The sequence below is a fragment of the Schistocerca cancellata genome, chromosome 9, assembly GCF_023864275.1.
Source record: "Schistocerca cancellata isolate TAMUIC-IGC-003103 chromosome 9, iqSchCanc2.1, whole genome shotgun sequence".
NCBI lineage: Eukaryota > Metazoa > Arthropoda > Insecta > Orthoptera > Acrididae > Schistocerca > Schistocerca cancellata.
This window is the reverse complement of record NC_064634.1, coordinates 200,006,811-200,028,985: the sequence shown is the minus strand read 5'-3', so window position 1 is coordinate 200,028,985 and position 22,175 is coordinate 200,006,811. Positions and strand designations below refer to the sequence as shown.

The 22,175-nt window shown below is 45.5% G+C and overlaps 1 protein-coding gene and 1 pseudogene across 1 annotated transcript in view; one reads left to right on the top strand and one right to left on the bottom strand.

Moving 5' to 3' along the window:
* The window catches only part of LOC126101283 (uncharacterized), a 171,033-nt gene that overhangs the window by 29,111 nt on the left and 119,747 nt on the right, over nucleotides 1–22,175 (top strand). The window contains exon 3 of the mRNA XM_049911964.1: nucleotides 20,836–21,059. Within this exon, the coding sequence (XP_049767921.1) occupies nucleotides 20,836–21,059 (224 nt within the window). The remainder of the gene's footprint in view (nucleotides 1–20,835; nucleotides 21,060–22,175) is intronic.
* Nucleotides 18,161–18,278, bottom strand: LOC126102403 (5S ribosomal RNA; annotated as a pseudogene).

The window sequence follows — 22,175 nt, the reverse complement described above, 5'->3', positions numbered from 1 at the left end:
TGCAAGATACCGATCGGCAGTGTCGGCTCCAAAAGTCGGCTGTGTCAGCTGTCAATAACACCTTCCGCTAAAAATTCGTCCTCGTTTCACCTCGTAAAAACACCTGCGCGAGCATCCTGTGGTATCACGAAAGTACATGCGGGGCCCGGCTAAGGCAATGACCGGCTCCTCTCGCTTGGCTTCTGAGAAAAGTTGAGCAGGGTTTCTGAGTGTACCAGCGTTCAGAGTTTCTCTCTGTGCTCGAGTCGGCCATTCTGCCTCCAAAACGTTCCCTTATTTCCAACTAGCATACAGTTATGTTTCGGATTACTATGGAAGCTGGCAATCGTTTCTACACTTAATATCAAATCATTTCTATGACTCCAACCGAGCGAGGTGGCGCAGTGGTTAGCACACTGGACTCGCATTCGGGAGGACGACGGTTCAATCCCGCGTCCGGCCATCCTGATTTAGGTTTTCCGTGAATTCCCTAGATCACTCCAGGCAAATGCCGGGATGGTTCCTTTGAAAGGGCACGGCGGATTTCCTTCCCCATCCTTCCCTAATCCGAGCTTGTGCTCCGTCTCTAATGACCTCATTGTCGACGGGACGTTAAACACCAATCTCCTCTTCCTCCTGTGACTGAAATTAATTATTCAGGTTGAATGTGGATGTCTAACATGAACTTACCTTTATATGAATTTACACATGTTGCGTAATTGTTTCAAAAACCTGTCCTATAACAAAATTTAGGTGAAGGTGTAACTGCCACGCTTCACTTCCAAGGAATTACTTAATGTGCGCGGCATCAGCTCACTTATTTCCGATCAGTAACTAAGAATACAGTACTGACATCACTGACACAATGAGAAATTAAATTCCGTATATGCCGCTTGAAGACAATCGACCGTGGCAAACAGGACCTTGTTTCCGTCAGTACTTAAGCTGTTGATCCACGGAAATGAGGCGTATTTCTTATGGTAGGAAGGTCATGCAGTTTGAACCCCAAAAGTACACGAAATTTTATTTTATTGTGCTGCACAATATGCAGCTGAATTCTAATGATTCAGTGTACATCTCGTTGTGGTGGCTCTTTCTGAGCAACAGTTGTTCTTTTGTTTGTTACATACCGCTTTCCTTGAATTCTTAGCTCAGCATTCGTCTCTATTTTCCAATCTTGCTATCGGATATGTCCGACAGAAAAGACTCCACTCATATCTATACTTCTGTCGCCGCGATGGCTGTTTGATGAAAACAGTTTCATTGCAGAGGGACGACCAACGCCCGATCTCCTCCGGGATCAGAAATCTGCGAGTAGCAGGTTAATGGGCGGGGCCGTTGCGGGGAGTTGGGAATTTGGCTCTGATGAAAAGGGTGTCCGGATGGCCAAGGCGGCTAACGCAACCGTTCCAGAGAAGCGGAACATACAGCTGCGAGTCCTGGTCCGACACAAATTTTCAGCTCTCCCCGTTGCAGTACTGCAGTGCCCTGTGCGGCTGGGAGTCATTATTTCCTTTCTACCGCTTTCGCATCCCGTTTCCTTTCCATTCTTTTCGCCCCTATTATTCAAGTTTATAATATGTTTACCTCCACCGTCAGACACCCCCGGCAGTTCCACCGTTCTCTTGGCACGAAGAAAAGGAACTTACTCACTGTTAAGTCAAGGGACGGTAATATGAAATGCAAGGAAGTTTCATTGGTATTTTCAACGTGTCTCAAGTTATTAGCCACGGCATGTTCTGCAGTTTACAGGAAAAAATAAACGAAAACATCCACTTTCAGCGTTTCCATTTCCAGTCTTCAATTGTGGGTCCACTAGAGCAGTCGATCCCAATCGGGGGTTAATTACCTCCTGAGGGGTAAAATGAAATTTTCTGAGGGGTAAAAAGTAAACGATTCCATTCTGTTTCAGTCACGAAACTAAATTATTTTCGAAAGATCATTACTGTTATCAGAATTGTGTAAGACTCTAATATTGGTTATGTAAGTTAACAATAACTACTTTCTCTCAGTTAGTAGCATTAATGCGGTGGAGGTTACAGGTTCCTCACATAGTCCACCCACTGCACACATACGTTGTGCTTTGTCCCGCACATCGATGATGATAAAAGTTCGACAAATGCTAAATATCTCAATAAAATCTCTTCTCCAAGTTGTAGATAGTGCCTGCAGTAGTCCAGAAATTGTTTCATTACTACACGATGGCTACTACAGTGCTGTAAACAGTTTTATTATTATTATTATTATTATTATTATTATTGTTCTATGAGTGATTAAACACAAAGCATTAACAGCCTGAAGTCGGCCAGTTTCTGCCAGAGCAGAAGTGAGGAGTGTAGCAACGAAGTGATTTACGAACAGTAATTATAGTGAACACATCTGAACTTGTTTTATTTTAAATGGGGTTACAGTGTGCAGGTCAAGCAAATTCCGCAATGGAGAGGAGTAATATAGGGGAAACGTGTTTTGTGACAAGTGGGTACCGTCATTGTGGACAGTTAGCTTTCTTTCGTGAGACGAAGTTGTGGGTAGCATTTGAGATTCACCACGAATTCCTTCGCCATTCGTTCTAACAAAAACACACACACACACACACACGCGCACACACACACACACGCGCACACACACACACACACACTAAATATCATTCATCTCATTCATCTTTCAAAACTTTAAAAATAAAAATGTTCACTGAAAAGGTTTTATACTATAGTTTGGTTAGGTGCTAAAGTTGTTGATAATGCGGGGGAGGTGGGGGGGGGGGGGCAACAGATGGCAGGAGGAGGGGAGAGCTAATGCCTGATTGTACTCATGGGGTAACGGTCTAAGAAAGGTTGGAAAAGGTTGGAACCACTGCACTAAAGCGTCTGAAGTAAGATAAAGGGGCGTGCGCTACAAGTGGCAATATACTCGTAGAAGATACAAGCAGATGGATGATACATTGTGTTGAATGGTTATGGGGAATGGGAACGAGGAATATTTGGATTATATGTACCGTCGACGACGAGATCATTTGAGACCGGGCGCACACTCGATATGTGGAAGGATATGGAAGGAAATACTACGTGTCATTACTTAAAGCGGTTCAGAGAAACCACAGGAAACCTAAATCAGGATTGTCAGACAGGGGATGCAACCGCTGTCCTCCGGAATGCGAGTCCAGTGATCTACCCAATGCGCCACCAGTTTCGGTCGAAAGTGGATGGATCGATGAAGAGATAGGAAAGCATCAGGAGGAAACACAGAAATATGGGACGTGCAGCTGTCGCAGATAAAGATCTGCGCAGCGGGCGGAGCATTCGCTTCCACGCCGTCATCCTCAGCTGTCCAGAAGTTGCCGACGTCCGTACTCTGCCGATTGGGATCACGCAATTAAGGCGCTTCTTTCCTTCTTATTTTTTGCTGACTGTTACGCCGGTGGGAGCGTCATTGTGCGCCAGTCATTCGTAATGGCCCGGCCGGAATGGTTTCCTTTGTGGCCATCCTTGCCTCCCCGCGCGCGCGCGCGTCGAGTTGAAGGAAAATAGCGCCCGGCTCGATGGGATGGGAGGGCAGCTCCTGAGAACCCCCGCCGCGCCTTTTGCGTCCCTCTGAGTACCCGCCGTCAATTAACATTCTCTCTGCCGCGCCCGTCCGGTCCAGCGGCGGCGCCGTACGAAGTCGGTTAATGGCATCGCAAACGCACAAAGAGCAGGGCATCATGTTATTAAAACAGGCGAGTCACCTCGAATACTTCTCACAACAGAAACCGATAAGCACCACAAAGAAAGTAGGACGCCTGCCTCAGTCACAGTGTTCCATTGTAAGAATGTGGAAGTCCTTTAGCATTTCTGGCTGAAGTACCCCAGCGGCAAGACACCATCATTACCTTCACTCTGCGACAGAGATGGTAATGTTACAGTGCCACTTAAGTGGTCTTACTAAACACGATTTACCAAAATCCTTCACCAAAAAAGGCGAAGTAAATATTCCTGAATTCGAATCAAGAACTGCTGCCAATATGAGTAACTTTGAAATAGTGAAGGGAATTTAGTGGGCAGCGGAATGTTTAAACTCGGAAGAGTGTTCCTGGAGCCACTCTGTAGAAATTCTGGACGTTTGGGGTGTCCCATTGTCCTGATGAAATTGCCCAAGTACGGCGGAATGCACAATGGACATGAATGGATGCAGATGATCAGACAGGGTGCTTACTTACGTGTCACCTGTCAGAGTCGTATCACTCCAACTGCACACGCCCCACACCAACTGTTCAAGCTCCTAGCAGCTTGAACAGTTCCCTGCTGGCATGCAGGATCCATGGATTCATGAGGTTGTCCCTATACCCATACACATCCAAATGCTCAATACAATTTGAAACGAGATTCGTCCGACGAGAGGCGCTGTTCTGTATCGTTCATAACGATCGGTGCAGTAGGTTAGCCTCAGTAGTCATTTTCGGTTCTTTATCCGAAGTTCCTATTCAGTAAGCTTCTGAGACCTGCTACCGATCGGTCTTCCTGCCGACTTTTCGACAACTGTATCGAGAGGTTTTGGATTTCGGTATCTCCCTCTCTTTCGGGCCGGCTGGAGTGGCCGAGCAGCTCTGGGCGCTACAGTCTGGAGCTGTGCGACGGCTACGGTCGCAGGTTCGAATCCTGCTGCGGGCATGGATGTGTGTGATGTCCTTAGGTTAATTAGGTTTAAGCAGTTCTAAGTTCTAGGGGACTGATGACCTCAGAAGTTGAGTCCCATAGTGCTTAGAGCCATTTGAACCATTTTGAACTCTCTTTCGGTTCGGTGTGGTTTATTTACACCTAGAATTTGTTATTTTAAACATATTGAACGATTTTAGATTCGGATTTAGTGACTGTATTACTGAAGAATCACGAGGACGCATCCGAGTGGAAAGTGAGTTCATAATAGACTATTTTCCTTTGTTAGAAATAGGGTTTGTTTTGTAGTTACTGTGAATGATTGTAATATAGAAAATTGTTTCGTCAATATTCTCACAAAATACCTGCTATTTTTTGTAATGAAGAGTTTGAAAAATCATTAAGTTTCAAAAGATCGGCTCTGCTTACGTGTATCACATGCGTGTTAGCTGAAATTACTAGTGACTTCGCGTACTTTTTTCTGCAAATGGTTTACTTGTTAATTATCAAAACGCATTTAAAATTTTTAAGTAACAATGCAAAGAAATTTTGTGAAGCATGATAAGAGGAAACCTTCCAAATTTTCATGTATTTACGACTTACGCCCGCACCGTTCGGCAACGAAGTTAGCCTGAGTCTGTCTCGACGGAAATAAAGCGCTGAAGGCATACATGTTAGAGTAGCTACGTTGGTAAGGCAACGAACTGCCGTGTAATAGGTCGTAGGATCGCGTACTGCTGAGTACGAAAATACCTTTTTTCCTTTTTGTGTTTGTAACACATTCTGAGACTTTGTTAATCGTCAAAGTTAGGCATTTTCCTGAAATATTCGTTGTTATTTACACAAAAGAGCACGCTTTCTCAGTAGCGAGTATCTTTAATTTCGCGACTTCCATATGTTTAAGAAATGAAAGATGAAATTACTGTGCGTGAAACAATTGACAGTGACATTTATACTTTTTCTTGACACAAGCAATTTACCATTTTTTTCTGAGTACTAGCTATTTCCGAATGTGTGGTCAGACAGGAATCGAAGAACACAAATTACTGCGAATGAAACTAGCAGCAAAACTCTAGCTTGTCACAAGTATTTATCTGCGAACGAATTCTTAACAACAGTAGACAGAGATTAAAGATTCCCGCCACAATATTTTCGGACTGTACCACCATATATAAAACATTTTGATTCATCACATGCATGTTATAAACTGCAACAAACTTCTATAGCTGCACTCGCCACACACTCTCGAAAAGGCATTTTTTATATTTTGTTTTTATGAACCAAATCGTTGATGTATCTTATAGGGAAGTAGGCCACTTCATCATTTGACTCTCTAGGAGGGAGTTACAACCACTTTCTATGCATCTTCTTATTCTTTGAGTCTCTCCTAAACAACGTTTCGGTTTCGTGGAGATGTGTCCCGTCTATGCAACTAATTGAAGGCAATTTGTTTATTGCCGTACGTGTTTCGGTTCTTTTATTCATGAAGATGCTTCACAAATAAAAGAAGCGAAACGCGTATGCAAACTAGTTGCATAGACAGAACGTACCTCCATGAATTTTGAAGCAACTAAGGAACGACAGAAAACAGAAAAAATGACGAATTTTTCAGGTGTTTCTATAAATTTGTTTGTACAGTGTGGTACTACACTCCATTCCTAACTCATATTCCGAAACGTAAAACCCAAAACAAGACGTCGATGTGAATGAGAATAAAATGACATCATATGACATTTATGACAGTTTCCAGAGCACAGTCAATATTCTATCCTTACCATGCATTCATGGAACCACGTGGTCATTGAAATTTGAACAGTATTACGAACTCTATAACCACACTTTTCGGTGCTGTGAAGAATAGCGTGCCTACTAGCCGCTTCCAGTTCTTGCCACTGTGGCGCTTCAGTGCGCATGCGCGGATCTGAGACAGATTGCTTTTGATTGGTTGGCGCGAGGGGAACTGACAACAGCGTTTCGGTTCGCTAGGACCGTTCGGCATCCCTCCCGAAATGCTTACAGAATAGTGTTGGGGCTCGCCGCGTACCGAACCGATCGGCAAAATTGCGGAAAGATACAGAATAGGGCCCCAGGTAACATGTTTCCAGTAATCAACAGTCCAATGTCGGTGTTGATGGGCCCAGGCGAGGCGTAAAGCTTTGTGTTGTGTAGTCGCCAAAGTAGGCGAGTGAGGCTTCGGCTGCAAAAGCCCATGTCAGTGATGCTTCATTGAATGGTTCGTACGCTGACACTTGTTGATGGCCCAGCATTGATATCTGCAACAATTTATGGAAGGATTGCACTACAGTCACGTTGAACTACTCTCTTCAGTCGTCCTTGGTCCCATTCTTGCATGATATTTTTCCGGCCGCAGTGATGTCGGATATTTGATGTTTTACCAGATTACTGATATTCACGGTACACTCGTGATACGGTCGTCAGGGAAAATCCCCACTTCATCGCTACCTCGGATAGCTGTGCCCTATCACTCGTGCGGCGACTGTAACACCACGTTCAAACTCACTTAAATCTTGATACCCTGCCATTGTAGCGGCAGTAACCAACAACTGCAGCAGGCACTTCCTTGTGTTATAAAGGCATTGCCCACCGCAGCGCTGTATTCTGCCTGTCTACATATCCCTGTATTTGAATTTGCATGCCTACACCAGTTTCTCTGGCGCTTCAATGTATTTGTTACATATGTTCCAGTCTCTTTCTTCCTCCATTGTTTTTGCCCACTACAGCTCCCTCTATTACCGTGGAAGTTATTCCATGATGTCTTAATAGATGTCCTGGCAGCCTATCCCTTCTTCTTGTCCGTTTTCTATATATTCCTTTCCTCGTCTGTTTTGTGGAGCACCATCTCATTCCTTACCTTGTCCACCTAATTTTCAACAATGTTCTGTAGCACCATATTTCAAATGCTTCGTCTCTTTTCCGTTCCGGCTTTCCCACAGTCAATGTCTCACTGCCCTTCAATGCTGTGCTCTAAAGGTACATTCTCAGAAATTTCTCTCTCAAATTCAGGCTTGTGTTTCATATTAGTAGACTTCATTTGGCCAACAACGCCCTTTTGGCCAGTACTGTTCTGCTTTTCATGTCGTCCTTGCTCCGTCGTCATGGGATTTTTGTTGCCTGGCTATCAGAATTCTTTAACTTCATCTGCTTCGTGATCAGCATCTCGGATATTAAGTTTCTCGCTGTTCTCATTTCTGCTACTTCTCATTATTGTCGCCTTTATGCAATTTACCCTTAGTTCATATTCTGCGCCAATTAGATTGTTTATTCCATTAAACACATCCTGTTATTCTTCTTCACTTTCGTTGAGGATAGCAATGTCATCAGTGAATCTTATCATTGATATCCTTTCATTTTGAATTTTAATCCCATGTTTTGCACCTTCTTTTATTGCTGTCATTGCTTCTTCGATGAATTAATTGACCAGTAGTGGCGAAAGGTTACATCTTTGTCCTACGCCGTTTTTAATTCGAGCACTTAGTTCTTGGTCTTCCAGTCTTACCACCCTCTCTTGGTTCTTGTGCGTATTGTACATTACCCATTTCTTTACAAGTTACTCCTATTTTTCTCAGAACTGCGAACATATTGCAGCGTTTTACATTGTCGAACGCTTTTTCCAGGTCGATAAATCCTGTGAATGTCTCTTGATTTTTCTTCAGTGTACCTTGCATTATCAACCACAACGTCAGAACTGATGCCTTTACCTTTCCTAAAGCCAACTGGCCGTCATCTAACAAATCCTCTACTTTCGTTTGCATTTTTCTTTATGTTATTCTTGTCAGCAACTTCGGTGCATGAGCTGTTAAGCTGCTCTATCTTCAGAACTGTGTGAATGATGTATTTCCAAAAGCTTTGACCCATAATGTAATGAATTTGTATTTTCTTCCAAAAGAGACAGTTCATAGCACTATATTTGTTTTTTACTTCTGTGTTAATCTTTTGAATGTAGGTTGTGATGAGAGACTGATCTGCTGCGTAACCCGTAATCTACGAGGGCTATTCGGAAAGTAAGGTCCAGGAAAGTAAGGTCGAGTCGGGTGCGAAATAGGAATCACAGTGAAAATGCGATGAAGCTTTTCACTTGAGTGTTGGGCGGTGTCTCTAGTATGCCCGTCGATAGCGTGACGTCGCTCTTTTCAGTTCTGATCGCGCAATTAGCACGTAAAGATGCCTAGAAAATCGTGTCTCTAGCCGAGTACCTGTTTTGAGATTTCGCCTGACCTGAGGCAGCCCACATAACGTATATGTCATGCATTTGCTTGTCTTTGACAATTATCGGCCGCACACTGTAGGGGCAATAAAGACGTTCCCGTAGTGGTTTCGATGAGAAAGGTTTGGTTACCCACCATAAAGCTTCGACTTGGCTCCCTCTGACTTTCATCTGTGCTCACACGAACTGCTGACTATGGAGACAACGTTTTGACACAGACGAGCTGAATACCAGCATACAGGATTGCCGCAAAGCACAGGCGCCTAATTCTGTGACAAGTGTACTGGAAAGTTGGTACAACGCTACGACAGATGTCTAAGCCGGAGTGGCGACTATGTGGGAACTAGATGGAAGGTGTAGCCAACTGTTGCAAATGTTCAAATGTGTGTGAAATCTTATGGGACTTAACCGCTAAGGTCATCAGTCCCTAAGCTCACACACTACTTAACCTAAATTATCCTTATGACAAACGCACACACCCGTGCCCGATGGAGGACTCGAACCTCCTCCGGGATCAGCCGCACAGTCCATGACTGCAGCGCCTTACACCTCTCGGCTAATCCTGCGCGGCGCTGTTGCAAATAAAACATTTTTTATTTTCACTTTGGTTTTCATTTCGCGACCGATCGGACCTTAATAAACGAATAGTCCTCGTATGTTAGGTTGGAAGATAAAACTTTGTTTGCCAATATGATATCTTGCTTTTGTAACTTACAGATCTGTAGCATTGTCCGCATTCAATGTTTTATTGAAGAATGACAGTTTGATTCTGAGTTGTCGAAGTCAACGAATGTGGTATCACGTGGTTTACTGTTCTTTAATAATAATAACAATAATATAATTATTTTGTACGCGTTATTGTTCATAGCACATGGTAGGCATAGGCATGTTCACTATTTCTATAACTGATGACGGCAGGGTCGGCAAAAAATAATTGAAACTAGGACAACTAAAGCGCGAATGGAAGTCCCACATAGTTTTCCAGTAGCTCCTGCAGTCAATGGAGTCGTGCGTATCAGGTGGCTTCTGTCGACGAAGAGCTCACAACAGCGCCTACGTGGCAGGCAACCCAGCTAACGCCAGCGCCATGCGGGCAGCGTGCCGCTGCGGCGTGCCGCTACTGTGTGCCGTATAGCTCGCGATAATCCAGGCGGCGCCTGTTTGAGTTTGCGTACAGCGGCGGGCGAGTGCCTAATCCTGTCGCGGTCTACGTTCCACAGTGCGCCGATGGGCCGGAAACCGGCAAGGGCGCAGCGCCTTAGCGCAAATCTGTTCCGTCATCCCCTGCATCGCCGGGGTAAACACCGCCGTCTTACGTCGCTGCTCCATCCAGTACAGCTTACTGTGAGCGAGCAACTGTTTACTGATACTCACGCGCGTGCGGTAAAGGCGTACTTGAAATCTCTTCCATCCTTCGACGATCGCAGCTCGGCGTGCTTGGTCTTCGGGTGACGCCGCTGAGCTGGATGTGATGGTTCTACATCTATATACCGACCGAAGTAAGCACACTGAACTGACAATCGGGAGGACAACGGTTCAAATCCCCGTCTGCCCATCCAGATTTAGCTCTCCATGATTTTCCTAAGTCGCTTAAGACAAATATAGCGATGGTTTCTTTGAAAGAGCACAGCAAATTTCGTTCAGGCCCTTCCTAGGAGCTTGTGCTCCGTCTCTAACAACTTCGTTGTCGATGGAAGATTAATCTCTTAATCTTCCTAATTCTGTATCAGTATCTGAAAATCACTTCGAAGTGCGTGGCAGAGGGTACTTTCCATTGAACAACGTATTAAGGCTGCTTCATATTTCATTCGCGTGTTTAACTTGGCGAAAGCTGATAGCTGTAAAGTCTCTGTGAGCTCTGTAATTCGTATTATCGTGTCTTAGTAATTACTATAGGAACGATACGAAGTGTGGTCTAGTGCATTTATAGATTTTTTCAATTAGAGCTTGTTCTTGAAACTTTGAAATTAGTTTTCCACGGTATAGATTGGTCCATATTCAGGTCTCTGTCAATTCAGTTTTCTGTTTGTCGAACAAACCTGTGATCATTCGTGTCGCCTTTCCTTGTAGACTTTGAATTTTCCGATGCTAGTCCTATCTGGTATGGTCCATACCCATTTACGAGGGGCGTTTGAAAAGCCCGTGCAAAAATAAAAACTACTTACGTGTTTGCAGTAAACCTTTTTTATTTTTCGACATAGTCTCCTTTTAGACTTATACACTTTGTCCAACGGTGTTCTAATTTGTTGATCCCTTTCGAATAATAGGAATTTTCAAAGTCCGCTAAATAGCTATTAGTTGCTACAACCACCTCCTCGTTTGAATAAAATCTTTGTCCCGCCAGCCATTTCTTCAAATTGGGGAACAGATAGTAGTCCAGTAACGATGAATAATATGCACCTGTAATAGTTTTACCCTTTTCCAGGAAGTCAATGAGGATTATACCTTGAGAATCCCAAAAGACAGTCGCCAGAACCTTTCCGGCCGGAGGAATGGTCTACACCTTTTTTGGTGCAGATTCTCCCTTGGTAACCCATTGTTTAGATTGGTCTTTGGTCGCAGGAGTATAGTAATGTATCCATGTTTCATCCACAGTGACGAAACGACGCTTAAAGTCCTGCGGATTATTCCTGAACAGCTGCAAACCATCCTTGCAACACTTCACAACATTCCGTTTTTGCAGAAAGCTCAGATGGTAGAGCACTTGCCCGCGAAAGCCAAAGGTCCCGAGTTCGAGTCTCGGTCGGGCACACAGTTTTAATCTGCCAGGAAGTTTCAAGTTTCATTCCCTTTTTGGTCAAGCGTGAGCAATCGCGGAACCCATCTTGCGGATAACTTTCTCATGTCCAAATGTTTATGCAAAATATTATGTACCCGTTTATTCGAGATGCCCACACCACTAGCAATCTCATGCACCTTAACTCTTCTGTCATCCATCACCATATCATGGATTTTATCAATGATTTCTGGAGTCGTAGCCTCCACAGAGCGTCCAGAACGTTCAGCATCACTTGTGCCCATATGGCCGCTCCGAGAATTTTGAAACCACTTATAAACTGTTCTAATCGAAGGTGCAGAGTCACCGTAATGTTTATCAAGCTTCTATTTAGTCTCCTGAGGCGTTTTGCCTTTCATAAAGTAATGTTTAATCACCACACGAAAGTCTTTTTCGTCCATTTTTTGACAATCACTCGACCTCCTTGATTCTCACGAATGCCAAACACAAAGAAATAGACCAATATGGCTGAAACTTGGTGTGCGTTCTTTCCAAAGACGCTACTGACTAAACATGACCTCGATACGCGCTGGTGGTGCCATCTCTCGGACTTTGCACGCACTTTTCAAACGCCCCTCGTAAACTATAAGACGCGATCAAAAAGCTGTTTTAGGACGTTGCTGCAGCGTATACAGTATGCAAAGTAGCGTGACTCTGATGCGGGTGTACAGGGTGTTTTCTACAACTTAAGACAATTAAATATCTAGAAAATGACGTACTGTGCGAAAAAAATGCTCTGTGTGAAAAGTTAAAATTAGTAAAGGGGACGTCTGTCGGTGCTACAACTAGACATTTCACCACACCTCTTGCGTGGACGAGATCACTACTGTATTTTAAAATGTCACCCCCCCCCCCTTTTTTATTGCGTAGTTGGATACAACGCCAAAGTTTTTTATTCGTTGTAGATTGTACTGTAATCGATAAAAATGTACTGTGTCTGTTTTTCCAGTTAAAAACCGACGCATTTGATTCTACATTTCATTTACGATGTGACTGTAAACATTTTTGATCTTGAAATAAGTATTGAGATTTATGTTTGAAACTTATTATAGTGTTGCAACTTTGATTTCACAGTACAATACGGTTAACCGTTTCAATGTATGGTTAGAAACCATGTTTAGCGTGATCTAGGGATAACGACGTGGATGTAATAGTTTTATGTTCCCATCGGCATGCTTGATATCGTTGAGTCCCCTGGTCTCTCACCATTGGTGTGCTTGATTTCGGAGAGTATCCATGGCAGGTGCGCCTGTCATTAGCACTTCATTGCCATTTTACCCTATTACAATAAGAGCTATGGCAGTTGGAGGGAAACACAGAGTAAAATCAGTCACCCTGGTGGCGGGGTTCGAGCGCGATCATCGATATCATACGTTCCTGTGGTTCAGGGGCTCACCACGATCAACCTCCTCACGGAACAGAAAACTTCGTTACCATACAAACAGCTTATCTGCCAGAAATGACAGTGCCTAACCATATAATTTGTACTGTACAATCACATTTTCAACTCTCAAGTAACCTTTGCATATCAATATCAACCGTTAGAATGCAAAGATTTATTTTAAATCGTAAATGAAAACTAGAATCAAATACATTGGGTCTTAATTGCAAAAGCAGGTACACATCATATTTGTCGATTATAGCGCCATGTACAACGAATGGAAAACAGTGGTTTGAGCAAACCGAACGTATTTTTTGGTGTAGTATTCGAATATGAGATGATGTTTGGTTTGTGGGGATCTCAACTGCGTGGTTATCAGCGCCCGTACAATTACCCAGTCTTCGCTCAGTCCAATTTCGCCACTTTCCTGGATGATGATGAAATGATGAGGACAACACAGACACCCAGTCATCTCGAGGCATGTGAAAATCCCTGACCCCGCCGGGAATCGAACCCGGGACCCCGTGCTCGGGAAGCGAGAACGCTACCGCGAGACCACGAGCGGCGGACAGTATTCGAATATGTAACAAAAATGGGAGGAAGGAGGGTGCCATTTGAAAATATCCGGATAAGCACGAACATGTAGGCAACAGATTACTACGGCGTTGGCGTTTTTCCAACGTGCGTTCGATAAACGCAGAAAAGTGAGCTATGGTGACGTTTTTTAGCAAATGCGGCCAAACAGGACGGACGTGCTATCATTCTTTTCTTGGCTGCCGAAGGACAAACACCGGTAGACATTCTTCGGAGAATGAAGAATGTGTGTGGGGCAGCTTGTCTGTCGAAAACCATTGGGGGTGCGACAAGGGGTGCCGTTGCTTCACGATAACGCACGTCCCCGTATCGCAAATGTTATGCCATCTCAAGTGGGAGGCATTCGAGCACCGCCCTACAGGCCTGATCCCTCCACATACGGTTACCATGCCTTCGGTCCCTTAAAAAAGGCCTTGAAGGGTCGATGATTCCTGCCGGACGGGGACGTGCAGCCGGCGATTTTGCCTGATTAGCATACCTATTCAGGACTGTACGGGCTTCGAACGGTTACTTTTTCCTCACCTCTTATATAATCTATAGTGGTTTGTGAATTGATTCCATTTTCGTATTATCCTATCCGTGAAATGAAAACTGCATATAAAACTTGTGTAGCAGACCTGATAACCACTACACTATTATTCCTTGTGGTGAGGGTAAATACAAGTAATTTGCTTCATTTGTACCAGTTTAGATAGTTGTGCATCGTGCAGTGCTTTCTCCCTGATCACTACTGCTATATTTCCGCAGCAGTATTGTTAGTCTCAGGATATGCATTAACTGATTCAGTTTCAGGAGACCAATATCCATAATAGAACAGAGAAAAATACGAGGGTGACAATTATGTTAACACAAACCCTGAGAAGAACGAGGAGGAGATGGTGGTGCTTCTCGGTGGCAGCAACATCTCGGTCTTCGTCATATTCCAATTTCACCATCGGAACTGTAAACTTGGCAATCGATTTTTTTTTAGGGTAATAGAGAGGTCAGGAAGACAACGAAAGGAGATTCTTTTTTTGTTTCGTAGCGTTACATCGTTAACGGATTTTCGACAGCGTCATGTGCGTTAGCAGATCAAGTGAATGGTTGCTGAGGTCAGGGATGAGGGGACGACAACCGTTAATCCTGCTGTCCTCCTTCAAAAAGTCTCCGAAGGCCCATAGAAGAAATTGGCCGAAGCCTCAGCAAAGAATGAGTGTTCTCTGTGCGAGGCGCACTGTTCCTCAGAGAACAAAGTTCTCCAGGCCTTTCTTCGGGAAAAGCTAATCCCTCTCCTACTTCTCATCCTCCAGGCGCTCTCTTTGAAACCTGTCATGCAACTGCGTAATCTTCAGTATCTGTGTACGTCCTGATTAAGTTTTGGTTCCTATCCTGCTCGTAGTAAGTACGTAAATACACCAGACCGGCAGGGAATATCAGTTGGTATAGCTGAAGCCTGCAGCATTACCTGGATTTACTGCTTATTGTTCTTGGCAGATAACAGTGCGCAACAATGAAAAATGTAAACTGCACGTAACTGGCTAATCATTATCAGATCCACATTGCTGGCAACAAGTATCACAAATAAAACTGAATCTTAACTCTGTTTTTTTTATTATTATATTTTTTTAAAGGTTTTTATCCTTAAACTAAAGTAGAAGAAATTTAGAATAAATTTCTTTTATTACTGGCTATGATTATAAAACATTTTGGTCCTTAGACTAGCAGTGCCAACCACCGACGACCATCTTCAGATCTGCAGAAAAACGTAGAAAAAACAAGCCAATTAATAGAAACTCTACGTATTGAAACAATAAAATACACCAGACTGAAAAGCATTACTTTTTTACTTGTGGAAAACATGCACTTAAAATAAAAGCATGAAAAAAGTAAAAATTATTAAAAAATTAAGGGTTAAGTAGCAATACGTGATTCTGAAAAACTCTTGCGATGATTTTTTTCAAGAATTAATAACATATGAAAGAACAAGAAAATGGAGTTAACAAAATAACGCAAGAATGATGTAACAACCAGGGAAAAGGCCAAATAGATGAAACAAAAGAGAATTTATCAGCACCCCCTGATAGCGAAGCCGCGAGACTGAAGCATAGAAGTGGTCGGAGAAACCTAACCGCACGTTACAGTAGTCACTGAACTGCGTCACTTGAGGTAGTGTAAAGGACGACGCCCTAGAAGCGGAACCCTTTTTGGTAATCCTTTGTGATGTACCTGTTACACTAAAAGAAAATGACATTTACGAAACAATCAATCATCAAAATTTTGTGGACATGAACCTGGAAACATTCAAAAACGAGTTTAAGCTGCGTTTAAAAAACTGTACCCCGGGAACGAGATGTCGAACATCCCGCTGCCGAGGTCTCTGGGAAAATGTGGTGCAGGCTCACCACTATGGGCAGGATATACATGGGCTTTCGTGCCATCAATGTGAGGGAATACGTAGTAATTACACTCCTGGAAATGGAAAAAAGAACACATTGACACCGGTGTGTCAGACCCACCATACTTGCTCCGGACACTGCGAGAGGGCTGTACAAGCAATGATCACACGCACGGCACAGCGGACACACCGGGAACTGCGGTGTTGGCCGTCGAATGGCGCTAGCTGCGCAGCATTTGTGCACCGCCGCCGTCAGTGTCAGCCAGTTTGCCGTGGCATACGGAGCTCCATCGCAGTCTTTAACACTGGTAGCATGCCGCGACAGCGTGAACGTGAACCGTATGTGCAGTTGACAGACTTTGAGCGAGGGCGTACAGTAGGCATGCGGGAGGCCGGGTGGACGTACCGCCGAATTGCTCAACACGTGGGGCGTGAGATCTCCACAGTACATCGGTGTTGTCGCCAGTGGTCGGCGGAAGGTGCACGTGCCCGTCGACCTGGGACCGGACCGCAGCGACGCACGGATGCACGCCAAGACCGTAGGATCCTACGCAGTGCCGTAGGGGACCGCACCGCCACTTCCCAGCAAATTAGGGACACTGTTGCTCCTGGGGTATCGGCGAGGACCATTCGCAACCGTCTCCATGAAGCTGGGCTACGGTCCCGCACACCGTTAGGCCGTCTTCCGCTCACGCCCCAACATCGTGCAGCCCGCCTCCAGTGGTGTCGCGACAGGCGTGAATGGAGGGACGAATGGAGACGTGTCGTCTTCAGCGATGAGAGTCGCTTCTGCCTTGGTGCCAATGATGGTCGTATGCGTGTTTGGCGCCGTGCAGGTGAGCGCCACAATCAGGACTGCATACGACCGAGGCACACAGGGCCAACACCCGGCATCATGGTGTGGGGAGCGATCTCCTACACTGGCCGTACACCACTGGTGATCGTCGAGGGGACACTGAATAGTGCACGGTACATCCAAACCGTCATCGAACCCATCGTTCTACCATTCCTAGACCGGCAAGGGAACTTGCTGTTCCAACAGGACAATGCACGTCCGCTTGTATCCCGTGCCACCCAACGTGCTCTAGAAGGTGTAAGTCAACTACCCTGGCCAGCAAGATTTCCGGATCTGTCCCCCATTGAGCATGTTTGGGACTGGATGAAGCGTCGTCTCACGCGGTCTGCACGTCCAGCACGAACGCTGGTCCAACTGAGGCGCCAGGTGGAAATGGCATGGCAAGCCGTTCCACAGGACTACATCCAGCATCTCTACGATCGTCTCCATGGGAGAATAGCAGCCTGCATTGCTGCGAAAGGTGGATATACACTGTACTAGTGCCGACATTGTGCATGCTCTGTTGCCTGTGTCTATGTGCCTGTGGTTCTGTCAGTGTGATCATGTGATGTATCTGACCCCAGGAATGTGTCAATAAAGTTTCCCCTTCCTGGGACAATGAATTCACGGTGTTCTTATTTCAATTTCCAGGAGTGTATAAGGAAGGTCGGCGTTGGCCGTAATTTTGATGGTTTATTGACAGCAAAATCGATTTTCAATCACGTAGTGATCATCGCAACTAATCGCGCAAACCTGTACGATCTCCCGCGTGTCGGCCGGCCGCACATAGTAGTGACGCGCAATATTGGAACGTGCGGACACACTTATGTGAGGTGATCGACGGATCGCAGCAAACACCTCGTTGCTCAACTAGGCGTATTCGTTGTTTGTGCTGAGACACTCATCCGCCAATTGGAGTACTCAAAGGTCGGTGAGTGTTCACATGGTTCCTCGCTCTTCAACAGAAGACCATAAAGAGCAACGAAGGACCATCTGTGCAGAACTGCTTGCTCGTTATAATTTATTGTTTTTCGAACATTGTCACAGGGGTTCGAACCGGAAAGAAAATCCGTGGAGTGGCGCCGCACCACCTTTCCTCTGAAGAAAACATTCAAAGCCGAATCTTTAGCCGGTAAAGTCATGGCGACAGTCTTCTGTAACTTTCAACCGTCTTCAGGTCACGAGTGGCCTACCGGGACCATCCGACCGCCGTGTCATCCTCAGTGGAGGATGCGGATAGGAGGGGCGCGTGGGGTCAGCACACCGCTCTCCCGGTCGTTATGATGGTATTCTTGACCGAAGCCGCTACTATTCGGTCGAGTAGCTCCTCAATTGGCATCACGAGACAGAGTGAACCCCGAAAAATGGCAACAGCGCATGGCGGCCTGGATGGTCACCCATCCAAGTGTCGACCACGCCCGACAGCGCTTAACTTCGGTGATCTCACGGGAACCGGTGTATCCACTGCGGCAAGGCCGTTACCTCATGATACAACTGTCAACTCAGAAAATTGTAGAAAAGACTTTAGCGTGCTCATCGCCACAGAAATGCAAACGAACTTCTCCTTCTCCATTTGTCCGTAGCTCGTGGTCTCGCGGTCGCGTTCTCGCTTCCCGAGCACGGGGTCCCGGGTTCGATTCCCGTCGGGGTCAGGGATTTTCACCTGCCTCGAGATGACTGGGTGTTTGTGTTGTCCTCATTTCATCATCATTCCTGAAAGTGAAGCAATTTGATTGCGCAAAGGTTGGGACTTCGTACGGGCGTTGATAACCCCGCAGTTGAGCGCCCCACAAACCAAAAATCATCATCATCGTCATCATCATCATCATCCTTCTCCATTGCAACGCAAGACACAACACAACTCTGTGCCCCCGGAGGCGCTCGCAAAACTTTTCTGTTCTTCCTCGTCCACCCAGCAGCTCGGATCTCGCACCTTCCTAATTCCATCTGTTCAGCTCAATGAAGGATGCACTACGCGGGGTGCAGTACGTGGACGATGCGGAGGTTACTGATGCAGCGAGATGCTGGCTGTGACATCGACCATTAGAATGTTACCATGGTGGCATACAGGTCCTTCCAGTAAGGTGGCTTAAAGCCGTCGCGCTGAACGGAAATTATGTAGAAAAATAGTATTTTGTAGCCAAAATGGTGGGGAATAATGTGGTGTTTTGGAATCCCGAATAAGACCAACCTGGTTTCAGAAAAAGACTAGTTACATGACCCATTCAACGCCCATCGTAAAAGGAGATCATGAAAAAATAATGAGTTTACGAATACGTGCGCGCGCACACACACACACACACACACACACACACACACACACACACATACTTGGCTCATTTAGTACCTCGTACTGCACAGCACAGCCGACACTTGTTTCTTTATTCCAAAATATCCAGTTTGGAATCCGTTACCATCCGTACAATTTGTATCCTATACATTTCCAATTCTGAAGGTGGCAGGGGTAAAATACAGGGAGCGAAAGGATGTTTACAATTTGTACAGAAACCAGATGGCAGTTATAAGAGTCGAGGAGCGTGAAAAAATGGTTCAAATGGCTCTGAGCACTATGGGACTTAACATCTGAGGTCATCAGTCCCCTAGAACTTAGAACTACTTAAACCTAACTAACATAAGGACATCACACACAGCCATGCCCTAGGCAGGGTTCAAACCTGCGACTGTAGCGGTAGCGCGGTTCCAGACTGATGCGCCTAGAACCGCTCGGCCAGCCCGTCCGGACCCTGCAGCACTCATTTCTGGCCACAACGGCCGGCGAGGGGCATGGAAGGGAAGCAGTGGTTGGGAAGGGAGTGAGACAGGGTTGTAGCCTATCCCAGAAGTTATTCAATCTGTATATTGAGCAAGCATTATAGAAAACAAAAGAAAAATTCGGAGTAGGAATTAAAATCCATGGAGAAGAAATAAAAATTTTGAGGTTCGCCGATGACATTGTAATTCTGTCAGAGACAGCAAAGGACCTGAAAGAGCAGCTGAACGGAATGGACACTGTCTTGAAAGGAGGATATAAGATGGACATCGACAAAAGCAAAACGATGATAATGGAATGTAGTGGAATTAAATCGGGTAATATTGCGAGAATTAGATTAGGAAATGAGACGCTTAAAGTAGTAAAGGAGTTTTGCTATTTGGGGTGCAAAATAACTGATGATGGTCGAAGTAGAGAAGATATAAAACGTAGACTGGAAATGGCAAGGAAAGCGTTTCTGAAGAAGAGAAATTTATTAACATCGAGTATAGATTTAAGTGTCAGGAAGTCGTTTCTGAAAGTATTTGTATGGAGTGTAGCCATGTATGGAAGTGAAACATGGACGATAAATAGTTTGGACAAGAAGAGAATAGAAGCTCTCGAAATGTGGTGCTACAGAAGAATGTTGAAGATTAGATGGGTAGATCGCATAACTAATGAGGAGGTATTGAACAGAATTGGGGAGAAGAGGAGTTTGTTTGTGGCACAACTTGACAAGAAGAAGGGTCCAGTTGGTAGGACATGTTCTGAGGCATCAAGGGATCACCAATTTAGTATTGGAGGGCAGCGTGGAGGGTAAAAATCGTAGAGGGAGAGCAAGAGATGAATACACTAAACAGATTCAGAAGGATGTAGGTTGCAGTAGGTACTGGGAGATGAAGAAGCTTGCACAGGATAGAGTAGCATGGAGAGCTGCATCAAACCAGTCTCTGGACTGAAGACCACAACAACAACAACAACAACAACAACAACATTTGGGGAACGTTATATGTATGACAGGTGTTATTTTATCTCTTTTCTGTAGTTTTTTTGGCTCAGGTGTATCGTAACGACTGATACAGTGGCACAGTGTCTCTTCTGAGATCTGGGCGTGGAGTTTGTGTCTCCGGGAAGAGAGGTGGAGGGAGACTGCAGGCAGACTGGGGTGTGGCGACAGGTCCTGGGCGCTGGGAGCCCTTCTGCTCGCGTCTGCTCGCCTCTCCGCGCCCCCTAACGAAGCCGGCGGCCAGGTGTAATGCGATTAGCGCGCTAAGACAACTCCGGCCCGCAGGCGCGTCAAGTCCGCCCAAAACTCGGCGCCCGCGCGAAGAAGCAACTTCCGCACTCGAGCGGGGCGCCAACTTCGCGGCCTGCCCGAAAATTGTGTGTGTGAGAGAGAGAGAGAGAGCACGCGCGGCGCCGAAATTATTCCGGCAAAAACTGCGCGCTGCGGAGCCGTCTGCCGGATATGTAAAAGGTTCTGATGATGGAGGAAATGCAAAGGGCGTGTCGACCGTAGGAATGCGGCCAGACGCGAGGTAAAAATACTCCGCGCTTCTCTCGTTAGCGCGCGGTACACTGCGGGGGTGGGATGCCGTCTCAAGTTCACTGCAGTGCACCTCTGAGCATCAAGTACTTACCAGCAAGGCAACATTTTACTAAGAAGCGAAATTTCGCAGCGTCTGTAGGTGCGCGCCCATCCACTCCAGCGTCGAGGATATCAGACTCTGCAGTTGCTGGCGGAGGCGGTTGTCCAATGGAATAGTTAGATAGCCTTCATCCCAAGTGGTTATGTTCGGAGAAAAATTTAGATCTACATAATTATACGTGGGTGAAATACCGCTTATAGAACCGACTGAACATCCCCGAGAAAATGTGATAATTTACAACGTTTCTTGTAGCTCTAGTCTTCAGTCCGCCGATGTCCGCCTCCGTAGCCGATGTCCGCCTCCGCCTGCTACGCAAGGGGGCCTGGGTTCGATTCCCGTCAGAGGACTGGGTGTTGTGTGTCCTTCATCATCATATTCATCATTGACACGCAAGTCCCCGAAGTGGCGTCAACTAAAAAGACTTGTAATATATCCGCCGTCCGCGGATAGGAAAATCTGAGTGTGAGTTATAGCGGTTTTATTTAAACTAAAGTCTTTCTTCAAAATTTACAAAACAAATATTCGTGAGGTAGGACTGATCCTCCAAGCCTACCAATAACTAAATCAGAGATTATTCCAAACATAAACTGTGTGTAGTAACCATACAACTTCACCAAACCAAGCCCCGGGCGTCTCGTGAAGAGCGGCGCGGAGTCCACGTTGGCGTCACCTGAGTCCGAGGACGAGTAGAGGCCCTGCGAGGATGGCTCCGGTGCGCTGGCGCTGGCGGCGCTGGACGATGACGCGGCGGCTACGATGACACCAGGGGGCTCGCTCGGCGTGAACTGCCTCTTCAGGTGTTTTTTTTTTTTTTTTTTCAATTTCCCCCGAAGGGGGCGGGCTGGCAGCAGCTTAGTACGCTGCTCTACAGCCTACAGACTTTTTTTAAAAAAAAAGGAAGAAGAAAGAAACAAGGAAAAACAGGCGATAAAATGGTGACTTAAAGTGTAAAATGGAGTAAAAATGCGGAAAGTTAAAACAG